Raw genomic sequence first — 19,936 nt, 5'->3', positions numbered from 1 at the left:
TTGCCTGGTTTATGATTTTTTACTATTTGAGTGGCATTAATGCAATTACTTGTTGAAATTAGTGATGGGCAAATCTGCCTGGGTTTGATCAACTAAGAGTTAGGTGAATCCTGCTGCTAAATTCTGGTCATGTTCTGGGCTGTTAGGCAAACTATTGTCAAAATGGCATGTGGAACAGGGCACTGATATGCAGTACATGAAACAATGCAGAAAAAAACCCTCAAAAATACAACATATTCTACTAAGGAAAAGAATCATTTGAATACAAATTCGAGGGAGACATGAACAAGATACCAATACTTTAAATTACATAATTGAGAGATGCCTTTAAAGCCCAACTACAGGTAAAATTCAAAATTTCTGTATTGGCAGTAAAGTATTTCTTTCCTATGTTCCTTCAGCAAAACTATATTTGTGAGACGTACAGCATTATCCTCATTCAAAGTTTCTGTTTTATTACATTGGTGTACTTGTTTCCTGTCCTAGGCACTAAACACGTTCACCGGCTCCTTATCTGTACAGGAACCCATCCTGGCTCAATGCACTCACTGAAACAAAGAAAGGGTTCAGATGCCGCACACTAACAATAGCCCAGGTATAGACTAATAAAAAGTTGCTCTGTCCAGGTCATGCCCCTGAAACATCTTACCCCGCCCACAGGGCTTAGTCATGGAACCAGACTGAAGCCAATTTTTACTAATCTATACCTAGGATTTTGTTGATGTGCAGTGTCTGGACCCTTTCTTTGTTTCAGCAAATCCACTTACATGGGTACATGTATCTTGTCATCCCCCAGAACTTGTTGTTGTCCAAGAAAGAAAAAGAACACCCAGAGTTAACTTGGAAATCCTCAATAACATCACCCCACCCATGTTTAACACCCACAGTTTGGAAAGGGTGAAATTTCCCTCATCAGACCAGTCCCATTTGTTTCTCCTCCTCACAGCACCCCAACCCTCCTTTTCATATTTCTGCTCAGTTTCCTGCTGCCTTTGAATCAAAAGAATGAAGGCTGTGGGAAAAGGTTCCTGCTGGCCCTGAAATAGCAGCAAGCCCCCTTCTTCCTATGTGTCTAGTGCCCAGTCTATCAGGCTACTAAGCGTGTGCTCCATGAGGAACACAAGAGGGGTCATGTCATCAATCTCCTCCTTGCTGCGGCTCACCATTTTAGCTGTCTCTTCAAAAGATGCCAAAATGTTGCACGCATCCTGACTGATGAGCAATGGAAACCGTGAAAAAAACTCAAGCTCCCCAGAGTCTGTCCTCATATCATAAACACACAGGTAGTCATTGATGCCACACTGCTGCAGCCTCTGTATGGCCAATGTTGGGTTCCATTATGTGACCAATCACAGATGATGATGTTGGCAGGCAACTTATGTTGTAACTGAATTTCTGCAAGGTGATCCATATACACTTATTGGGATTTTTTTAACCAAAAACATGTAGCAGAATACATTTTGGCCTAAATTTATGACAATATTTTAGTTTTTTTAGATATTTTTTATGACCAAAATGAGAAAATATTGTTTTTTCCTTCAAAATTTTTTTTCCTTAAAAATTTTTGTGGTTATAGCGCCAAAAATAAAAAGTGCACAGGTGATCAAATACCACCAAAAGAATGCTCTATTTGTGTTAAAAAAAAGGACATAAATTTCATTTATGTACCATATTGCATGACCGCGCAATTGTCCGTTAAACTAGTGCAGCTCTGTATAGCAAACAAATGGCGTAAATTGCAGTATCTATACCATAGTTTGTAGACGCTATAACTTTCACACAAAGCAATCAATATACACTTATTGGGATTTTTTTACCAAAAACATGGAGCAGAATACATGTTGGCCTAAATTTATAACTAACTTTGAGTCTACTATATATTTGTTATAGCTGAAAGTAAAAAATATCGTTTTTCTTCAAAATATTTGGTCTTTTTTTGTTTATAGCGTGAAAAATAAAAAACGCACAGGTGAACAAATACCACTGAAAGAAAGCTCTATTTGTGTGAAAAAAAGGACGTAAATTTTGTTTAGGTGCAGCATTGCATGACCGCACAATTATCAGTTGAATTAGTGCAGCGCCGAGTAGCAAAAAGAGTCCTGGTCATTAAGGGGGGTAAATCCTCAGGAGCTTAAGTGGTTAACCCTCTACACTGAGATTGGCGCCCCCTTGTGTCCGATTCCAGTAATATAAAAGCAGCTTAGGAAGTGCCAGGCCACTACGATCAATAGGAAGGTGCAGAGTGGAGCGGGAAAGTCTAAGGGTCCTTCCAGCCCAAATAAACCCAGAGATGACGCCATCCACACGACGGAAGAAGGATTGCGGGATCTGCACCAGTGTATGCCGATAAAAATAGATAAACTTAGGTAAAAATAGTTTGGATTTCTCCCAATTAATGTGTATTCCGGAGCAGCTGCCGAAACGATCAATAAGACTCAGCGCCTCTCTAAGAGACAAATTACAGTCCCACAGTCCCTCAAATATAAGAGAATGTCATCCACATACAGGGGAACCCTATCCTCCCAATCGCCCACCAGTAGGCTGCATAAGGAATTGGAAGAGCAGATCAGGCAGGCCAAAGGCTCAAATGCCAGGGCAAACAAGCCCAGTGAAAGCAGACAGCCCTACCGAGTGCCGCTATGGAGAGCAAAAGGAGGGGTGTAAGGGAATTCCCGTGAGGCGGGTGGTGAATAGACGTGCGCATGTGCACAGAAATGCACGATCACGCACAGATGTACGTGCACACGCACGGTGAAGATTGGTGCCAGACAAACTATTTAAAAGGTGCCTCTGCTTACTGGTCTTCAGCTGTTCCTTGTTTCCTGCTCGTTCCTGTGTGATTTCTTTGTTGCTGACCGGGCTTGTTCCTGACCTGACTCTGATTACTCTCCTGCTTGATACTTGTTCCTGACTTCAGCTCTGCTCCTGACTTTGGCTTGCTTATGATTTGGTACCTCACTGTCCGCCCGTTGATGACCCTGGCTATTCCTTTGACACTGCTCCTGTCTCCCATTCCTGCTTCCTGCCTTGCTCTGGTGCAAACCTGGCGATCTACCATACCGGCTCTGCATATTACTACTGTGCCTGAATCAGAGGTTCACCAGTCTTCCAAAGTCTCCAACTGCAAGAGCTGCAAACAACATCTGCTGGCGCTCTTGTCCCCCTGGTCCCTAGACACCCTCTGTTCCAATTCCAGTGGGGTCAGGGCTAGTGACGCAAGTGAGGCCGACCTCGTCATTTCAGTCTCCAATCAGGTACATGACAGGGGGAAAGGATATTATTAGTACGTACTCTGGAAAGCGACGCACTTTACAGACACCTGATCCACGAAATGAAGTGAGGGCCAAATCCAAAGCGGAGCAGAGTTTCCCATAGATACTACCACTCAACTTAATCGAAGGGTCATCCCTGTCGCAAGCCGCAAAAATATGGACGAGCAGTCTCCGTATGTTAATATCCATACCCTTCCCTGGCATAAAACCCGTCTTGTCATGGTGCACCACCGCAGAGATAACCGAGTCTCCCAGCCAGCACCTTAGCGAGTACTTTTGCATCAGTATTTAGCAGGGAGATCGGCCGATAGGAGGAGCAGTGAGTCAGGTCCTTCCTGGGCTTCAAAATCACCACTATCACCGCTTGAAGCATATCTGAGGGAAGAGTTCCTGTCTCAAGTAGTGCGTTAAAAATTGTTTGAAAACGGGGAGCCATTTGCTCAATGTACGTTTTATAGAATTCAATTGAAAAGCCATCCGGGCCCAGCGTCTTGCCAGAATGAAGAGCGCCAATCGCCTGCTGGATCTCCTCCAAGGAAATCGGTGCCTCCAACCGCTCCCTCTGGACAGCAGAGAGAGATTGCAGGTCAACATGATGCAGATAGCGGGACAAATCCTGTGGCGTGAAGGCAGCTTTGGAGGAATACAAATTTGCATAATAGTTGGAAAAACACCGGTTGATGGAAAGTGGATCAAGGATTCTGAAACCGTCTTTGGCCTGTATGAGGGTAATATTGGAAAGGGCGGATTGTTCCCTAGCCAACCAAGCTAGTAGGCGGCCCGCTTTATCACCCTGTTCAAAAATACATTGTTTTTGATGCAGCATAGCCTTCCTGGAGGCCGCAGTACATAACAATAAAGAGTCCCTAATAGCCAGTTGTAAGTCGTGATGACTAATAGAACCTGGATTGAGCACATAACTGGATTCGGCTTCCTGCACCCTCCGGTCCACCAAATCCACTTCTGCCTGGCATCTAATCTGCAGCCCCCCTGCTTTCAGAAAATATATAATTTATTTGGAATATAAAGTAATTGTCAGCCACAAATTGTGCAGTTTAGCCAGTAACAGGCTGCAGAGAGTGAGAGTTCTGCTGCCTGTAGGTTTGCTGCCTGTATCCACTCCTAGTGTCCTTGATCCTCCTGGCTGAGTGCACAGTTTCCCGATAACTAATTGTTCATGTTAAATAGAGAATATGGATCTATTGTTGCTGCTGAGTAACGGTATGGGGATCTATCGTTGCTGCTAGGGGCAGATTATTGCTGCTGGGGTATCTATTGTTGCTGCTGGGCTATCTTTTCTTGATGCTTGGCTAATTAGTGTTGCTGCTGGGGTAACTATTATTGCTATCTATTGTTGCTCATTCATCTACTGTTGTTGCCGGGGTATATATTCTTGCTGCTGAGGTAACTATTATTGCTATCTATTGTTGCTCATACATCTACTGTTGTTGCCGAGGTACATATTCTTGCTGTTGAGGTAACTATTATTGCTATCTATTGTTGCTCATACATCTACTGTTGTTGCCGGGGTATATATTCTTGCTGCTGATGTAACTATTGTTACTATTGTGTCTTATAAGTCCCATAGTCAGTGGGGGTTATCATTAATGCAAAGATGTACTCTAATGGCTCATTTACATGGGAACTTGGAGCTGTACTGTATAAAAACTGGGCATGTTTCTGTGTTAGCAAATAACAGGTCTTGCATTCAGCTAGTAGAAATCAATGCCAAGGTGCAACACACAGCAGCAGTTCCCATTTATTAATGCGTATCCCCAGTGGTACTTGAGTTTTGTGATTGATTTGTATAGGGACATATGCTCTGCAATCCCTGTAGGTATTTGTCCCTGTATGTAATTACTGCAGGGATATGTAAATATGAATACAGCTGCTGCGTATATCATTCTGGTATTGATTTCTGCAGGCTGTTGGCAGCCAACTATATATGAGACCTATGGCAAAGATATGCCTGGTATTTACACTTTATGGCTCAGAGGGCCTATGCGCATGAGCCCTCAACTTCTCTTTCACCCACCAGGCACAGAATAGTAGAGCCCAACAATATGAAGTGCATCCATGAGAAATTTTGCAATTAAAGCCTCATTCAGATGGGCATTGGAACCCGTCCTGTGTGCAGGCTGACTTTGTCTGCATGCAGCTCAGGGTGGATGCAGAAACAAACTACAGAAGCGGGCGCAGATGCAGCAGCTGCAATGACACAGCCACATGTCAAAATTTGATAGCTGCGCAGCCGCAAATGCGGATTGTGTGCACACAGGGCTGTGCAGATGATCCAGATTTTGACATGCATCTACTTCTATAGGCTGTTTGCATGTAGCTCAGGCAGATGCAGAGCAATGCTAGGAGGAGGGGGCGGCTAAGACAAGAGGCTGTGCTAGGAGTGGGTAGGAGGTGGTGAACACCCTGACCTAGAGGCAAGGGGGTGAGTAGTTCTTCCACCTATTCTTTGAGGAACTTTAGAGAGAATATATATATATATATATATATATATATAAATATATAATGCTGTCAATAAGGAATGCTTTCAGAAACAGAAGTGTTAATAATTTATTTTTATTCATTAACAAAATGGAAAGTAATTGAACAGAAGAGGAATCAAATCAATATTTGGTGTGACCACCATCTACCTTCAAAACAGCATGAATTCTTGTAGGTACACTTGCATACAGTTTCTGAAGGAACCCGGAAGGTAGGTTGTTCCAAACAACTTGGAGAACTAACCAAAGATCTTCTATGGCTGTAGGCTGCCGCAACTCCTTGTTTTTTCATGTAGTCCCAGACAGACATGATGATTTTGAGATCAGGGCTATATGGGGGCCAAACCATCACTACCAGGACTCTTATTCTTGTTTACACTGGAGATAGTTCTTAATCACATTGGCTGTATGTTTGGGGTCATTTTCCTGCTGAGGAATAAACTTGGAACAATCACACGCCTCTCTGATGGTATGGCATGATGGATAATTATCTGCCTGTATCTCTCAGCATTGAAGACACCTTTGATCTTGAGCAAATCTCCAACTCCACTTGCAGAAATGCAGCCCCAAACTTCCATAGAATCTCCACTATGCTTCATTATTGCCAGCAGACACTCATTATTGTACCGCACTCCAGCCCTTTGGCAAACTACCTGCTTTTTGTTACGGCTAAATATATCATATTTTGATGCATTGGACCACAGCATCTGCTGTCATTTTTTTGCTTGCCAGTTTTCATGCATAGTTGAGTTGCTTAGGCCTTGTTTCCATGTCCTATGTATGAAAACATAGGAACCGGGGTGCAGAAAATGCCAGCAGATGTTCTGGACTGACGAGTCAAAATTTGAACTATTTGGCTGTGGTAGAAGGCAGTTTGTTTGCAAAGGGCTGGAGAGCAGTACAATAATGAGTGTCTGCAGGTAACAGAAGCATGGTGGAGGTTCCTTGCAAGTTTGGGGCTGCATTTCTGCAAATGGAGCTGAAGATTTGGAGTTGAAGATTTGGTCAGGATCAATGATGTCCTCAAAGCTGAGAAATATATGCAGATACCTATCCATCATGCCATACTATCATTGTGGTGTGTGATTGGCCCCTAATTTATTCATTAAGAACTGTCTTTAGTGTACACAAGAAAAAGGAGTCCTGAAAGTGATGGCTTGGCCCCCACAGAGCCCTGATTTCAACATCATCCAGTCTGTCTGGGATTACATAAGGAGATAAGGTGTCATTGTGGATGGTGGACAGGATGTAAATGTCTCTCTTATCCTTCCACTACAGGGCCAGCACTTTGTCGTTTCTTAGACTTGCTGATTCCCCTTTTGTAGCCTGGTGTTCACTAGAGCTTGTGGGAAGCCCTTAAAGTGTGTTCGGGAGGTACCGCAGGCCAAGTTTTTTTCATGGATAAGAGGCAGACTGGTATAGAAATTGTCTAGGTAGATGTGATAAACTTTTTGGAAATGTGGAACAGCCAGGTCCCGCACAACTTTTCTACTTGTGTAGGTTGGGCAATCAGGGGGCTGGAGCTGGGAATCTTGACTACACAAGACTTTTTTACTGCAGCATAAAATTAAAAAAAAAGTCACAAAATAGTATTAAAAGAAATTACATCTTTATTTGTACACCAATCACAGAAAATACTTAAAGCATGAGCTCTGGTATGTAAAAAATCCCATTATTATAGAGACACCCTTTTCGGCAAAAAACATATGACAATTTTACAAAAGTATTTCATGTATAATATTTTTGCCTCTAAGAAAACCTGAACGTCCATGCTTGCGGTGTTCTGTGGCCGTTTCTGGGCAGGGATGCTCATGCACATGTGCATGTGCTACCCCATTGCGTGGTAAAGCTGCATGGCGACGTTGTTCGTGCATGTGACATCATCACACCACACATTATGGTGGAGACATCATACTAGCTGGAGAACACTTCCCTCCCTGAATGCTGAGATGGCCATGAGGTGACCTCATTACCTATTTGATGGCGGGAACTTTGACCCTTGGTTGGTAATTTTTCCGAAGTGTAGTTTGGTTCTATATGTTAATATATAATGGTGTTGATTTAACATGTATGTATTTTCTAATTCAGACAATCCCTGATCCCCCTGAGGAAGATTGTAGAGTTGCATATCGAAATGCTTTGGGGTTTTCATAGAGGCAAAAATATTATATATGAAATTCTTTGGTAAAACTGTTATAAGTTTGCTGCCGAACATGGTGTCTCTGTAATAATTTTTAATTTTTTTATGAACCGGAGCTCATATTTTAAGTATTTTCTATGATTAGTGCACAAATAAAGATGTAATTTCTTTTACTACTATTTTGTGACTTTTTTTTTAAATACTTATGCTGCAGTAAAAAGTCCAAGGGGAATTCTTTCTGGTGTAGTCAAATATATTTGCAGTGCTTTAGTTGTTATGTGATTCCTTTTTCCCATGGAGTTGGGAATCTTTGCCTTTGTACATGCGGAATGCATACAAATATCCAGTGGCTCTTTCACAAAGCTTGTAGAGCTTTAAACCATATCTGTCCCTTTTACTTGGAATATATTGCTTGATTCTGAGCCAGCCAGTGAAGTGGACAAGAGATTCATCCACACATACGTTTTGGTCAGGGACATAAAGTTCAGCAAACCTTTATGAAAAAAAAATTAAGAAGTGGCTGAATTTTGTATAATTTGTCATAGTTGGGATGATCTCGGGGAGGGCACTGGGTATTGTCACTGAAATTACGGATTTACATGACCATCTCATAGCATGACCTGGGCATTACAGCAGAATAAATGGGAATGTGGTGGATTGGGTGTGTGGTGTTGGGAAGCATGTCCTTCATTTGTTTTTGAAAGCCCCATGTCAAGGGTGAGGCCTACAAATTATTTTAATTACTCCAATGTAAGAGGTCTCCATTCAAATGGAGGGGCATAGTATGAACTAGGTTTGTTAGTTTTGAATTGTTGGGCAAAAAAGTTTGTCTAGTCCACAATAAATAAATAACTGTCGGGCAAATATAAATTTAGAAAATCAATTTCTGGAAAACTTTCAGTGTTGGCCTACACACCTGGCTATGCGGTGAAAGGGGGAATGCTTGCTGTTCCTGAGTTGGAGAGCAGCCATAATGGGTTGGCAAGAGTGTCTGGGAGGTATGTTTGGGCCCTGATTCTTGGGGTTTGATGAGATAATCCAGTGCTGGTAGTGGGCCTTTCATCCATGAGTCTAGCACCATTGGTGTTTTCTGATTGACCACTGGGGACCACTGGGGTGCTTGTGGTTGCCTGGTTTTGAGAGCACCATATCCTTTTAGGAGGGACCCTTTCTTCTCCAATCCAGTCGCTTATCTACTACTTTCAATGGGTTCATACACTGAATCGGAATTGGAGAGTGAGAGCTCCCCGCTGCTCTCATCCATCCTACTGAGGATTTTGAAAGCCTCCTCACTGGTGTAAATATTTTTTTGATATGGCTGGCACTGGGACAGGTAGACTGCTGATGGCTGCTGTGTGATGGGTACACTGCTGATGGTGGCTGTGTGACAGGTACTCTGCTAATGGTGGCACTAATGGATGATGTGCAACAGGTGCACTGCCGATGGGCAACGATGGGCAACAGGTACACTGATGGGCACTGATGGGCGACAGGTACACTGATGGGCAACAGGTGCACTAATGGATGACAGGTACACAGATAGGCACTGATGAGTGAAAGGTACACTGACGGGAGACAGGTGCACTGATGGGAGCAAGTACACTGATGGGCGACAGGTGCACTGATGGGCGACAAGTACACTGATGGGCGAAAGGTGCACTTTTGGGTGACACACTGATGTGCGACAGGTACACTGATGGGAGACAAGTACACTGATGGGGGACAGGTACACTGATGGCAGGCACTGTGACAGGGGCACTTTGGCTGTGTGTTTGTGCACTCTGCTGTGTACAGAATGGTAACTCACTGTTAGAAGATTCCTCTCCTTACACAAGATCTGTGTGTGAGGAGAGGAAGCTAGTAACAGCGAGTTATCGCTCTGTGTTACATTTGTGATCGGCTGTGATTTGACACAGTCTATCATATTGTAAAAAGCAGCTGCCAATGGCTCTTTACCTCAGTCAATGATGGGCTGTGTCAAAGGGACACAGTTTACCAGCGATCACCACGCCGTGTGCCCCTGTGGGCGTGCGTGAGTGCATGATCAGCTAGAGTGGGAGGACACCATATGATGTCCTCCCAGAATGAGAAAGCTCCATCATTTGCCTATACGGTGGGTGGGAGTTGGTTAAATAATCAACAGAGAAAACTGATGGAAACAGCACTGAGAAAATTACCAATACATACACAGGAAATGGTGTTTCTTTCTTTTTTTTTTTTTTACACAAAATGTGTACAGAATTCTTCTATGCAAAAAAGTTATGTTTACATTTTTTCTAATCCTAAACATAACTAACTTTAGGCAGAACTAGAGAACTACATTTCATTATTATATTTATTTTTAACATTAAATCACTTAAAGACATGTAGAAATTTAACGTGTTGTTTCAATTTTTTATTTACCTAAAGTGGGGTTATCATTTGAAGTCATCTGACGAATTACTTCTATATGTTTTTTTTCCTGAAGAAAATTTATGCTTAAAATTTGTGCCATGCTATATATTAATGTTCCAGCATTGTCTGCTGATCATTAGACAGCTCTTTTTTCTATATGTGTAACAATGGGCTGTAGCTTCTGGCATAACTAAACAACAATATATACAAGGGACAGACAACAGCTATACATTTTCCTTAGTGGACAGAAAGGTCACAATTGTTTCAAATGTACAGTATGCATTCATCAGCATTACAGATCTATATAAATGGGGCCCCTCTGTACCTGATCAAGTAGTGTTTCACGCTCTCAGTACTAGATCAAAATGGGGAAGGTGAGTGGCTTTTTTGCTGAGCTAATTATTAGGAATTTCATTATTTTTATAGATATCATGGTAAGAGAAAATGTTTGAGAATATATATATACTATAATGCCAAAAGTATTGGGACACCCCTCCAAATCATTGCATTCAGGTGTTCCAATCACCTCCATGGCCACAGGTGTATAAAATCAAGCACCTAGGCATGCAGATTGCTTCTACAAACATTTGTGAAAGAATGGATTGCTCCCAGGAGCTCAGGGAATTCAAGTGTGGTACCGTGATAGGTTGCCACCTGTGCAATAAGTCTATCCATGAAATTTCCTTGCTGCTAAATATTCCACGGTCAACTTCTAGTGGTATTTTAACAAAGTGAAAGCAACAGCAACTCAGCCACAATGTGGTAGGCCACATAAAATGAGAGAGCGGGGACAGCGCCTGCTGAAGCACACAGTGTTCAGAAGTCACCAACTGTCTGCAGAGTCAATAGCTAAAGACCTCCAAACTTCATGTGGCCTTCAGATTAGCACAACAACAGTGCATAGAGAGCTTCATGGAATGAGTTTTCATGGCTGAGCAGCTGCATCCAAGCCTTACATCACCAAGTGCAATGCAAAGAGTTGAAAGCAGTGGTGTAATACATGCCGCCACTGGACTCTAGAGCAGTGGAGACATGCTCTCTAGAGTGACGAATCATGCTTCTCTGTCTGACAATTGGATGGGCATGTCTGAATTTGTCAGTTGCCAGAAGAACAGTACTTGCCTGACTGCATTGTGCCAAGTGTAAAGTTTGGTGGAGGGTGGATTATGGTGTGGGGTTGTTTTTCAGGGGTTGGGCTTGGCCCCTTAGTTCTAGTGAGGGGGACTCCTAAGGTGTCAGCATATCAAGACATTTTGGACAAATTCATGCTCCCAACTTTGTGAGAACAGTTTGGAAATGCCCCTTTCCTGTTCCAACATGACTGCGCACCAGTGTACACAGCAAGGTCCATAAAAACATGGATGATAGAGTTTCAGGTGGAGGAACTTGACTGGACTGCACAGAGCCTGATAGAACACCTTTGGGATGAATTAGAGCGGAGACTGCGAGCCAGGCCTTCTCGTCTGACATCAGTGCCTGACCTCACAAATGCGCTTCTGGTCAAACATCCCCATAGATACACTCCTAAACCTTGTGGACAGCCTTTCTAGAAGAGTTGAAGCTGTTATAGCTGCAAAGGGTGGGCCAACTCAATATTGGACCCTATGGACTAAGACTGGGATGCCATTACAGTTCATGTGTGTGTAAAGGCAGACGTCCCAATACTTTTGGCAATATAGACAATGCATATTCTATATTAAGATAAGTGCTTACTACAAAAAGAGAGACTATAAATTAAATTTTTTCTCTTTTAACTGCATAAAATTAAATGTATAATGCAAATTATAGTCTAGCTTCTTATAGCACCTGTGTTTTTCTCAGGACATAATGTACATAGGTGTCCTTTTATCATACAGCAGTAAATGACCGCTGCTCAGTTCTCCGGCATTCTCAGAGGAGAGAGTTCTCCCCTGAATGCCTTCTTATGAAGCGGAGTAGATCGCTTCTCTGAATAAAGGGAGAAGCGATCTACAAATGCTTTGAAAGCTATAATATCGCGAGATTACAGCAAGAGATCAGTCAAACACCGTTTACTAAGCAACGGTAAATTACTCTGGCTGGAGAATCTGGAGGGAGAACACAGATTGCCAGTGAAGGGCTGACATTGCTCCTTCATACACTGGCCATCTGTGTGCGGAGATGATCAGCGGAGAACATGTTCTCCGCTGATCATCTCTGTTTCCTAAACCACTAATGATCGGAGATCAGCAACAATCCTCAGGATCGCCGCTGATCTCTGTTTCATAAAAGGACACCACAGGTGTCTATTTATGAAAGAGAGAAAAGATGAGATCCTGATTATCACAGCTGATCTCTCAGGTGTGCCAGTTTATGAAGCTGAGGTGAAGAGCGGAGAACATTTTCATCACTTCTCATCATAGGACACACCCTTATATCGTTTACTTTTATAGAGATGGCCAGTTTATGAAGGTGAGATCTGAAGAACTCATTGACCATCTCTGTAAAAACATCTCTGTCCCAGATTCTCCAGCCCAGAGCTGTTTTATATATAGTGTACAGTATATATATATATATATATATATATATATATATATATATATATATATATACTTCTATATATATATATATATACAGTCAGGTCCATAAATATTGGGACATGGACACAATTCTAACATTTTTGGCTCTACACACCACCACAATGGATTTGAAATGAAACAAACAAGATGTGCTTTAACTGCAGACTGTCAGCTTTAATTTGAGGGTATTTACATCCAAATCAGGTGAAATGTGTAGGAATTACAACACTTTGCATATGTGCCTCCCACTTGTTAAGGGACCAAAAGTAATGGGACAGAATAATAATCATAAATCAAACATTCACTTTTTAATACTTGGTCGCAAATCCTTTGCAGTCAATTACAGCCTGAAGTCTGGAACGCATAGACATCACCAGACGCTGGGTTTCATCCCTGGTGATGCGCTGCCAGGCCTCTCCTGCAACTGTCTTCAGTTCCTGCTTGTTCTTGGGGCATTTTCCCTTCAGTTTTGTCTTCAGCAAGTGAAATGCATGCTCAGTCGGACTCAGGTCAGGTGATTGACTTGGCCATTGCATAACATTCCACTTCTTTCCCTTAAAAAACTCTTTGGTTGCTTTTGCAGTCTGCTTTGGGTCATTGTCCATCTGCACTGTGAAGCGGCGTCCAATGAGTTGTGAAGCATTTGGCTGAATATGAGCAGATAATATTGCCCTAAACACTTCAGAATTCATCCTGCTGCTTTTGTCAGCAGTCACATCATCAATAAATACAAGAGAAGCAGTTCCATTGGCAGCCATACATGCCCACGCCATGACACTACCACCACCATGCTTCACTGATGAGGTGGTATGCTTAGGATCATGAGCAGTTCCTTTCCTTCTCCATACTCTTCTCTTCCCATCACTCTGGTACAAGTTGATCTTGGTCTCATCTGTCCATAGGATGTTGTTCCAGAACTGTGAAGGCTTTTTTACATGTCGTTTGGCAAACTCTAATCTGGCCTTCCTGTTTTTGAGGCTCACCAATGGTTTCCATCTTGTGGTGAACCCTCTGTATTCACTCTGGTGAAGTCTTCTCTTGATTGTTGACTTTGACACACATACACCTACCTCCTGGAGAGTGTTCTTGATCTGGCCAACTGTTGTGAAGGGTGTTTTCTTTACCAGGGAAAGAATTCTTCGGTCATCCACCACAGTTGTTTCCCATGGTCTTCCGGGTCTTTTGGTGTTGCTGAGCTCACCGGTGCGTTCCTTCTTTTTAAGAATGTTCCAAACTGTTGTTTTGGCCACGCCTAATGTTTTGTTATCTCTCTGATGGGTTTGTTTTGTTTTTTCAGCCTAATGATGGTTTGCTTCACTGATAGTGACAGCTCTTTGGATCTCATCTTGAGAGTTGACAGCAACAGATTCCAAATGCAAATAGCACACTTGAAATGAACTCTGGACCTTTTATCTGCTCATTGGGATAATGAGGGAATAACACACACCTGGCCATGGAACAGCTGAGAAGCCAATTGTCCCATTACTTTTGGTCCCTTAACAAGTGGGAGGCACATATGCAAACTATTGTAATTCCTACACCGTTCACCTGATTTGGAAATACCCTCAAATTAAAGCTGACAGTCTGCAGTTAAAACACATCTTGTTCGTTTCATTTCAAATCCATTGTGGTGGTGTATAGAGCCAAAAATATTAGAATTGTGTCCATGTCCCAATATTTATGGACCTGACTGTATATATATATATATATATATATATATATATATATATATATACACACACACACACACACAGTATGGTGTATTGTCGTTTGGAACGCATTCACACCTGAGCAATGCAGAATTGTTGGCAGAATTGCCCAATTCTTGCCGCAATTGCAAATTGTGGTAAAATTGTGTTAAAATATGCAGTGCGCTTTTGGGTGCCATTCATTGTTATATATACAAATATGCTATCAATGCACCAAAATGCACATTGAAAAAACACACAACACTCTATGCCCAAAAAAGGTTCCGTTTGGCTTTTTTGGGCTTTTTTAATGCACATTTTTGTTGCAGTTTTTAACAAACATTTGCTGCTTTTTTTAACACACATTTTTAAAAAAATGAGTTGAAAAGTTTATGTGCATTTTGGTGCTTTTTTAACATGTATTTTGGCTAATTTTTTACCTGTGTTTTTGTGTGTGTTCTGGAAACGCATGCAAAATGCATGTCATGTTTGCGGTGCCATTATTTGTTAATGGCAGCCAAAAGTGGCTAGCAGATATGCAGTTTGCCAAAATATGCATGAAAACCAAATCAAAATGCACTTTAAAAAAAGTGCCAAAATACCTGTTAGGAAAAGTGACAAAATGTGCGTTATAAACCACACCAAAATGCATGTTAACCACTTCCATACCGGGCACTTTTACCCCCTTCCTGCCCAGGCCAATTTTCAGGTTTCAGCACTCTCACACTTTGAATGACAATTGCGTGGTCATACAACATTGTACCCAAACTAAAATGTTATTATTTTGTTCAGACAACTAGAGCTTTCTTTTGGTGGTATTTAATCTTCACTGGGGCTTTTATTTTTTGCTAAATAAACAAAAAAAGACCAACAATTTTGAAAAAAAAAAATGTTTCTTTGTTTCTGTTATAAAAGTTTGCAAATAAATAATTGTTCTTCATAAATTTAGGCCGAGATGTATTCTGCTACATTTCTTTGGTGTAAATAACCAAAATCAGTGTTTATTATTTAGTCTGTATGAAAGTTACATAGTTCACAAACTATGGAGTATATCAGAAAATTGATCAATCCTGAAGTACTGAATGCCAATCTAATTTCTTGAGGCCCAAAAAAGTTTTTTGAAGTTGCATTTTTTTGTCAGAATTTTTTAGAAAATGAGGAATTTAAATCAATTATTTTAACTGTCACTAGTGCAGTACAGCATCATCATATAACTGGTGTGGCGATGATCAGAGACACTGACTGGTGACAGTACGAAAAAAAAAATGATTTTTTTTTCAAATGTTTTATTAATTTTTATTTTTTATTAAACTTTTTTCTCTTTTTTAAAGATTATTTTTATCATATTACACTATGACCAAAGTAGTATAATGTAACCATAGTAACATTGTACTACTTTGGGGAAGTGATCAGTATTTTTTTTTTTATGCAATTTGATTGCTTATAGCAAAGAATTTATTTGCTATAAGCAAGAAATTAACTGAATGAAATCGAATCATTCAGTTTTTTTTGTTCTGATTAGCTGTGACTGACCACGGCTAATCACATGACACAGATGGGCTGTGATTGGCCCAGCCTGTGCATGTGATCACTGTGACCATTCACAGCTAGACACACTTGTATACAATGGATGGCATGAAAGGAAGCCATCCACTGTATTCAACTATCATGTGACCTGCTGTGATTGGTCCCAGCAGGCCACATGGTATTGGCAACGGGGCCTGTACACAGATCTGTCATCGGCTGTGTCAGAGGTACACAGCCGGTGACAGATCTCACCACAGCCCTGTGGACATGTGCAAAGCGTGATCCGGGGAGGACATCATATTACGCCCTACCGGAGGGACGAGAGGTTCGCCCCACCATCATTTTACTATAGGCCGGGCAGGAAGTAGTTACAATAACCTGTGTCAAAATGTGCATTAAAGCGCCTAAATGTGTGTTTAGAAAAGCACCAAAATGCACATTAAAAACCCCATGTCAAAATGCGTGTTAAAAAAATACAGCATGTTAAAAAGCGTCAAAATGCACGTAAATGATGCTAAAATGCGCATTTAAAGAAAGTGCCAAAATGTGAATTAAAAAGTACCAGTGGTCAGTGCTTATTATTTTCATGTAATGGTCTTTTTAACTTTTGTTTCACTATTTAAATTTAGGTGATCTGTAATCACACAATTATCTCACAAGATCACATGCAGCCCTACCCCTTCTACACAGATATCAGCTGTTCTCAGAGGTAAAACTTCTCCTCTCTTCTCCTTCTGAGAACAAATGTTCTCCGCTTCATAAACAGGGGGACAGAGGAGAAGATTTTTCCCTGAGAACTGCAGAGAACTGAAATGAGATAAATTGTCTCTGCTTAATAAATGTACACCATCATTTAAATATTAACAATGTTCTGTAATTCACTAGCCACAGATACATATAGTTCTTGGTCAGTGTAGTTTAGTTAGATAAGTGTAAGATGATATTTGATTTGCTGATATAGCTAAATGCACGACATTGTCTTGTGTCATTAAATGGGTTTTGCATTTCTACAGAAATAAATGTACAATATTTGTTTTAATACTAAAGTACTAAAAATGTAGTTTAATTGGTTTGTGTGTTATATTTAAATGTAACCTTTACATAAAGCATAGATAATAGTTTAACATCTTTTTGCAGATATATTTCTATGAGGACAGGAACTTTCAGGGCCGATGCTATGAATGCAGCTCTGATTGTACTGATATGTCCTCTTACTTTAACCGCTGCAACTCCATCCGTGTAGAGAGCGGAAACTGGATTCTCTATGAACACCCCAACTATAGAGGACACCAGTATTATCTATGGAGAGGAGAATATCCTGACTTCCACCAGTGGATGGGTTTCAATGATTCCATCAAATCCTGTCGCCTGACACCTCCGGTATTTACATTATAGAGTTATATTTTAAATTCTAAGTATTCTACTTACCTTTCTCTCCAGTAATGGTTCTGAATCTGTCCTATTGTCAATATAACCAATGATGTAGAGGTGCCAACACAAAAAAGGCATTCTTAACCCATCCAGAAGTCATTAAAGCCCAAATCAAAACATTCCTGATTCCCTTTAATCTGATGGCCTGCATGGCTCAGGTTACATCACATCCTTTCCTAATATGTCCTGGTGAGAACAATAGATGTTTTTGTTATATTATGATGACCACCAAATCTTAAAATGCAACACTAAAACCCTGCTGAATGCAGTATAAATTGAATACAAAGATTTTGCATAGTGTTAAGCAGTGAATACATGGATCGCAAATCAGCTGGTTCAGCAGGAACTGGCTGAAATTCAGTGCATGTGTACCTCTCTGTTCAACAGAAACTGGTCAACAAGCTTTTGTTGAATGGTCCTGCTGGAAAACCAGCATTCGATCAGCGCTTGCAGTCTAGGGATGGGGGCCCTTATGTCAGATTACAAAGATGCAGAAGGAGATCCCTGTATAAAAACATTGCTTGTGTTGCTGTGCGGATCTGTGAGGTTTTTTCTTTTTCGTTCAACCACTGATTGAATAAAAAAAACTAAACTTGTATACACTGCTTTAAAAAAATTGATGAAGTTAAGCTCATATCCATATTTTATTTTCCTTTTTTAGCACCATGGCCCTTTTAAATTAAGAATTTATGAGAGAGGAGACTTCAAAGGCCAGATGATGGAATTTACAGAGGACTGCCCCCATGTCTATGAGAGATTTCGCTACCACGACATTAACTCTTGTAACGTACATGATGGTCATTGGATGTTTTATGAAGAACCCAACTACAGAGGACGTCAGTACTATCTGAGACCTGGAGAATACAAGAAATACTCTGAATGGGGAGCTCTAAATGCCCGTATTGGATCCTTTAGAAGACTGCATCACCTGTATTAAAATGAAATAGTGCTCTAAAGCTTTTTTTGTTGCCAAATAATAAAATGGGATTTTTTCCTGCATGAGTTTTGCTTATTAGGTGATCTATGGCATATAGGTTACCATAAATTATTATAGTGGACCTAAAATGCAAGGTCCACTCATTTAGCAAGGGCCCCCTTCACCAGAACAGAACACTGCATTATAATTAAAAAGAAATAATTTGTGGAGAAAAAGTTAGTTAGAATGCTTACCTAACCCCACTTCCACCTGTGGTGCCTAGGCAAGGGTGACCTTACTATCCTTTTCCAGAACAATATGTTCAAAGAGGCACTGGGAACTTTTAGACTTGCAAATGTAGTCAGATGAAGTAAAACTTCAAATAAGCTCAATAGCTCTAGAGAGGTGACCCCCAAACAGCAAGGCTTCCCTCAATGGGCACTCAACAGTAGCTTAAACCATAAAAATACAGCAATGAGTGTCAGACCAAAATCAGATAAAAGTGTTTCAGGGGCAGCACCACTCCACTGGCCCCAAATGGGCAAAACAATACATCCCATATTTTTTACTCTCCTGAAAAAAATGTCCTTCATATATAAGTTGTTGATATTTCTGCAGAGAGTTAAATTGTTTCTATCAATGTTTTTGACCTAACTCGGGTATACAGGATTTTCTAATATTTTTTTTACAACTTTGCAGTAAACCAGATATCCTTTAAATACAATTTATCTAGGCTGCTGATGGATTTACCTCCAAAGAATCTTCTAAAATCTTTGTTTACAAGTGCTCTTTCTGCTGTAGGACTTATTAAAACTTGCGTTGAGACCTCTGTTCTGGTCCTCTTCATAAACTTTATTGTCAAACCTCTGAGATTTGTTAGTAATTTGAAAACATAGTTTTCCACCTACATATGTGGTGTTGTTCAAGTTTCATTAAAAGTTTATTAATAAAATATTTTTTTAGTGCTGGTTCACCCCCACACACTGTGTGGGAAACCTGTGTTCTGTGCATGTTCCAAACATGCTGGGGTTTATTTACTAAAGCTGGATAGTGCGAAATCAGGCTCATTTCTGCATAGAAACTAATCAGCTTCTATCTTCAGCTTGTTCAATTAAGCTTTGGCAATATAACCTGGAAGCTGGTTGTTTTCTATGCAGAAGTGAGCCTGATTTTGCACTCTCCAGATTTAGTAAATAAACCTCACTGGGTGTGTGATCTGCTGTGGGTGTCCATAGATTCCTAACAACACCTAAACTTCAGATCACAAATGCAGTGCATTTGTCTGCACCAGATCGCATGGTACCGCAGTACCATGCAATCCAGTTACAGTGCATCTTAAAAAGTAGTGCATGCACTACTGTTGGTGCTATCCAGTGTAATTTCAGACCATTCAAATAAATGGCCTTAAAATTGCATCACACTAAATTGCACAGGAATGTGTAGCACATTCCTATTCAATTCCAGCTGTGAACTTACATTCCAGCTTAGCAATACATTTGCAGCAGCAACATCATAGCACATATACTCCTAAAT

The 19,936-nt window shown here is 40.9% G+C and overlaps 1 protein-coding gene across 1 annotated transcript; it reads left to right on the top strand.

The window, feature by feature from the left end:
* The first annotated feature begins 10,644 nt into the window (after nt 1-10,644).
* LOC149473813 (gamma-crystallin-3-like) lies at nt 10,645-18,484 on the top strand. Its single transcript, XM_089671449.1, has 3 exons — nt 10,645-10,678; nt 17,194-17,436; nt 18,149-18,484. Exons 1-3 carry the CDS (start codon nt 10,670-10,672, stop codon nt 18,422-18,424), a joined length of 528 nt encoding a protein of 175 aa, XP_089527575.1. The 5' UTR covers nt 10,645-10,669; the 3' UTR covers nt 18,425-18,484.
* The last annotated feature ends 1,452 nt before the right edge of the window (nt 18,485-19,936 follow it).

Source organism: Staurois parvus, unplaced genomic scaffold, assembly GCF_062004578.1.
Source record: "Staurois parvus isolate SC_StPar_1 unplaced genomic scaffold, SC_StPar_1.0 ptg000011l, whole genome shotgun sequence".
In the NCBI taxonomy this organism is placed as follows: Eukaryota; Metazoa; Chordata; class Amphibia; order Anura; family Ranidae; genus Staurois; species Staurois parvus.
The sequence above is the reverse complement of the archived record's forward strand: the minus strand, read 5'-3'. Positions and strand labels throughout refer to the sequence as shown.

Excerpts from the sequence above, each read along its gene's own strand:
- LOC149473813 (XM_089671449.1), top strand. Across the intron at positions 17,437-18,148 it reads CCTGTCGCCTGACACCTCCG|CACCATGGCCCTTTTAAATT; the intron begins GTATTTACATTA and ends TTCCTTTTTTAG.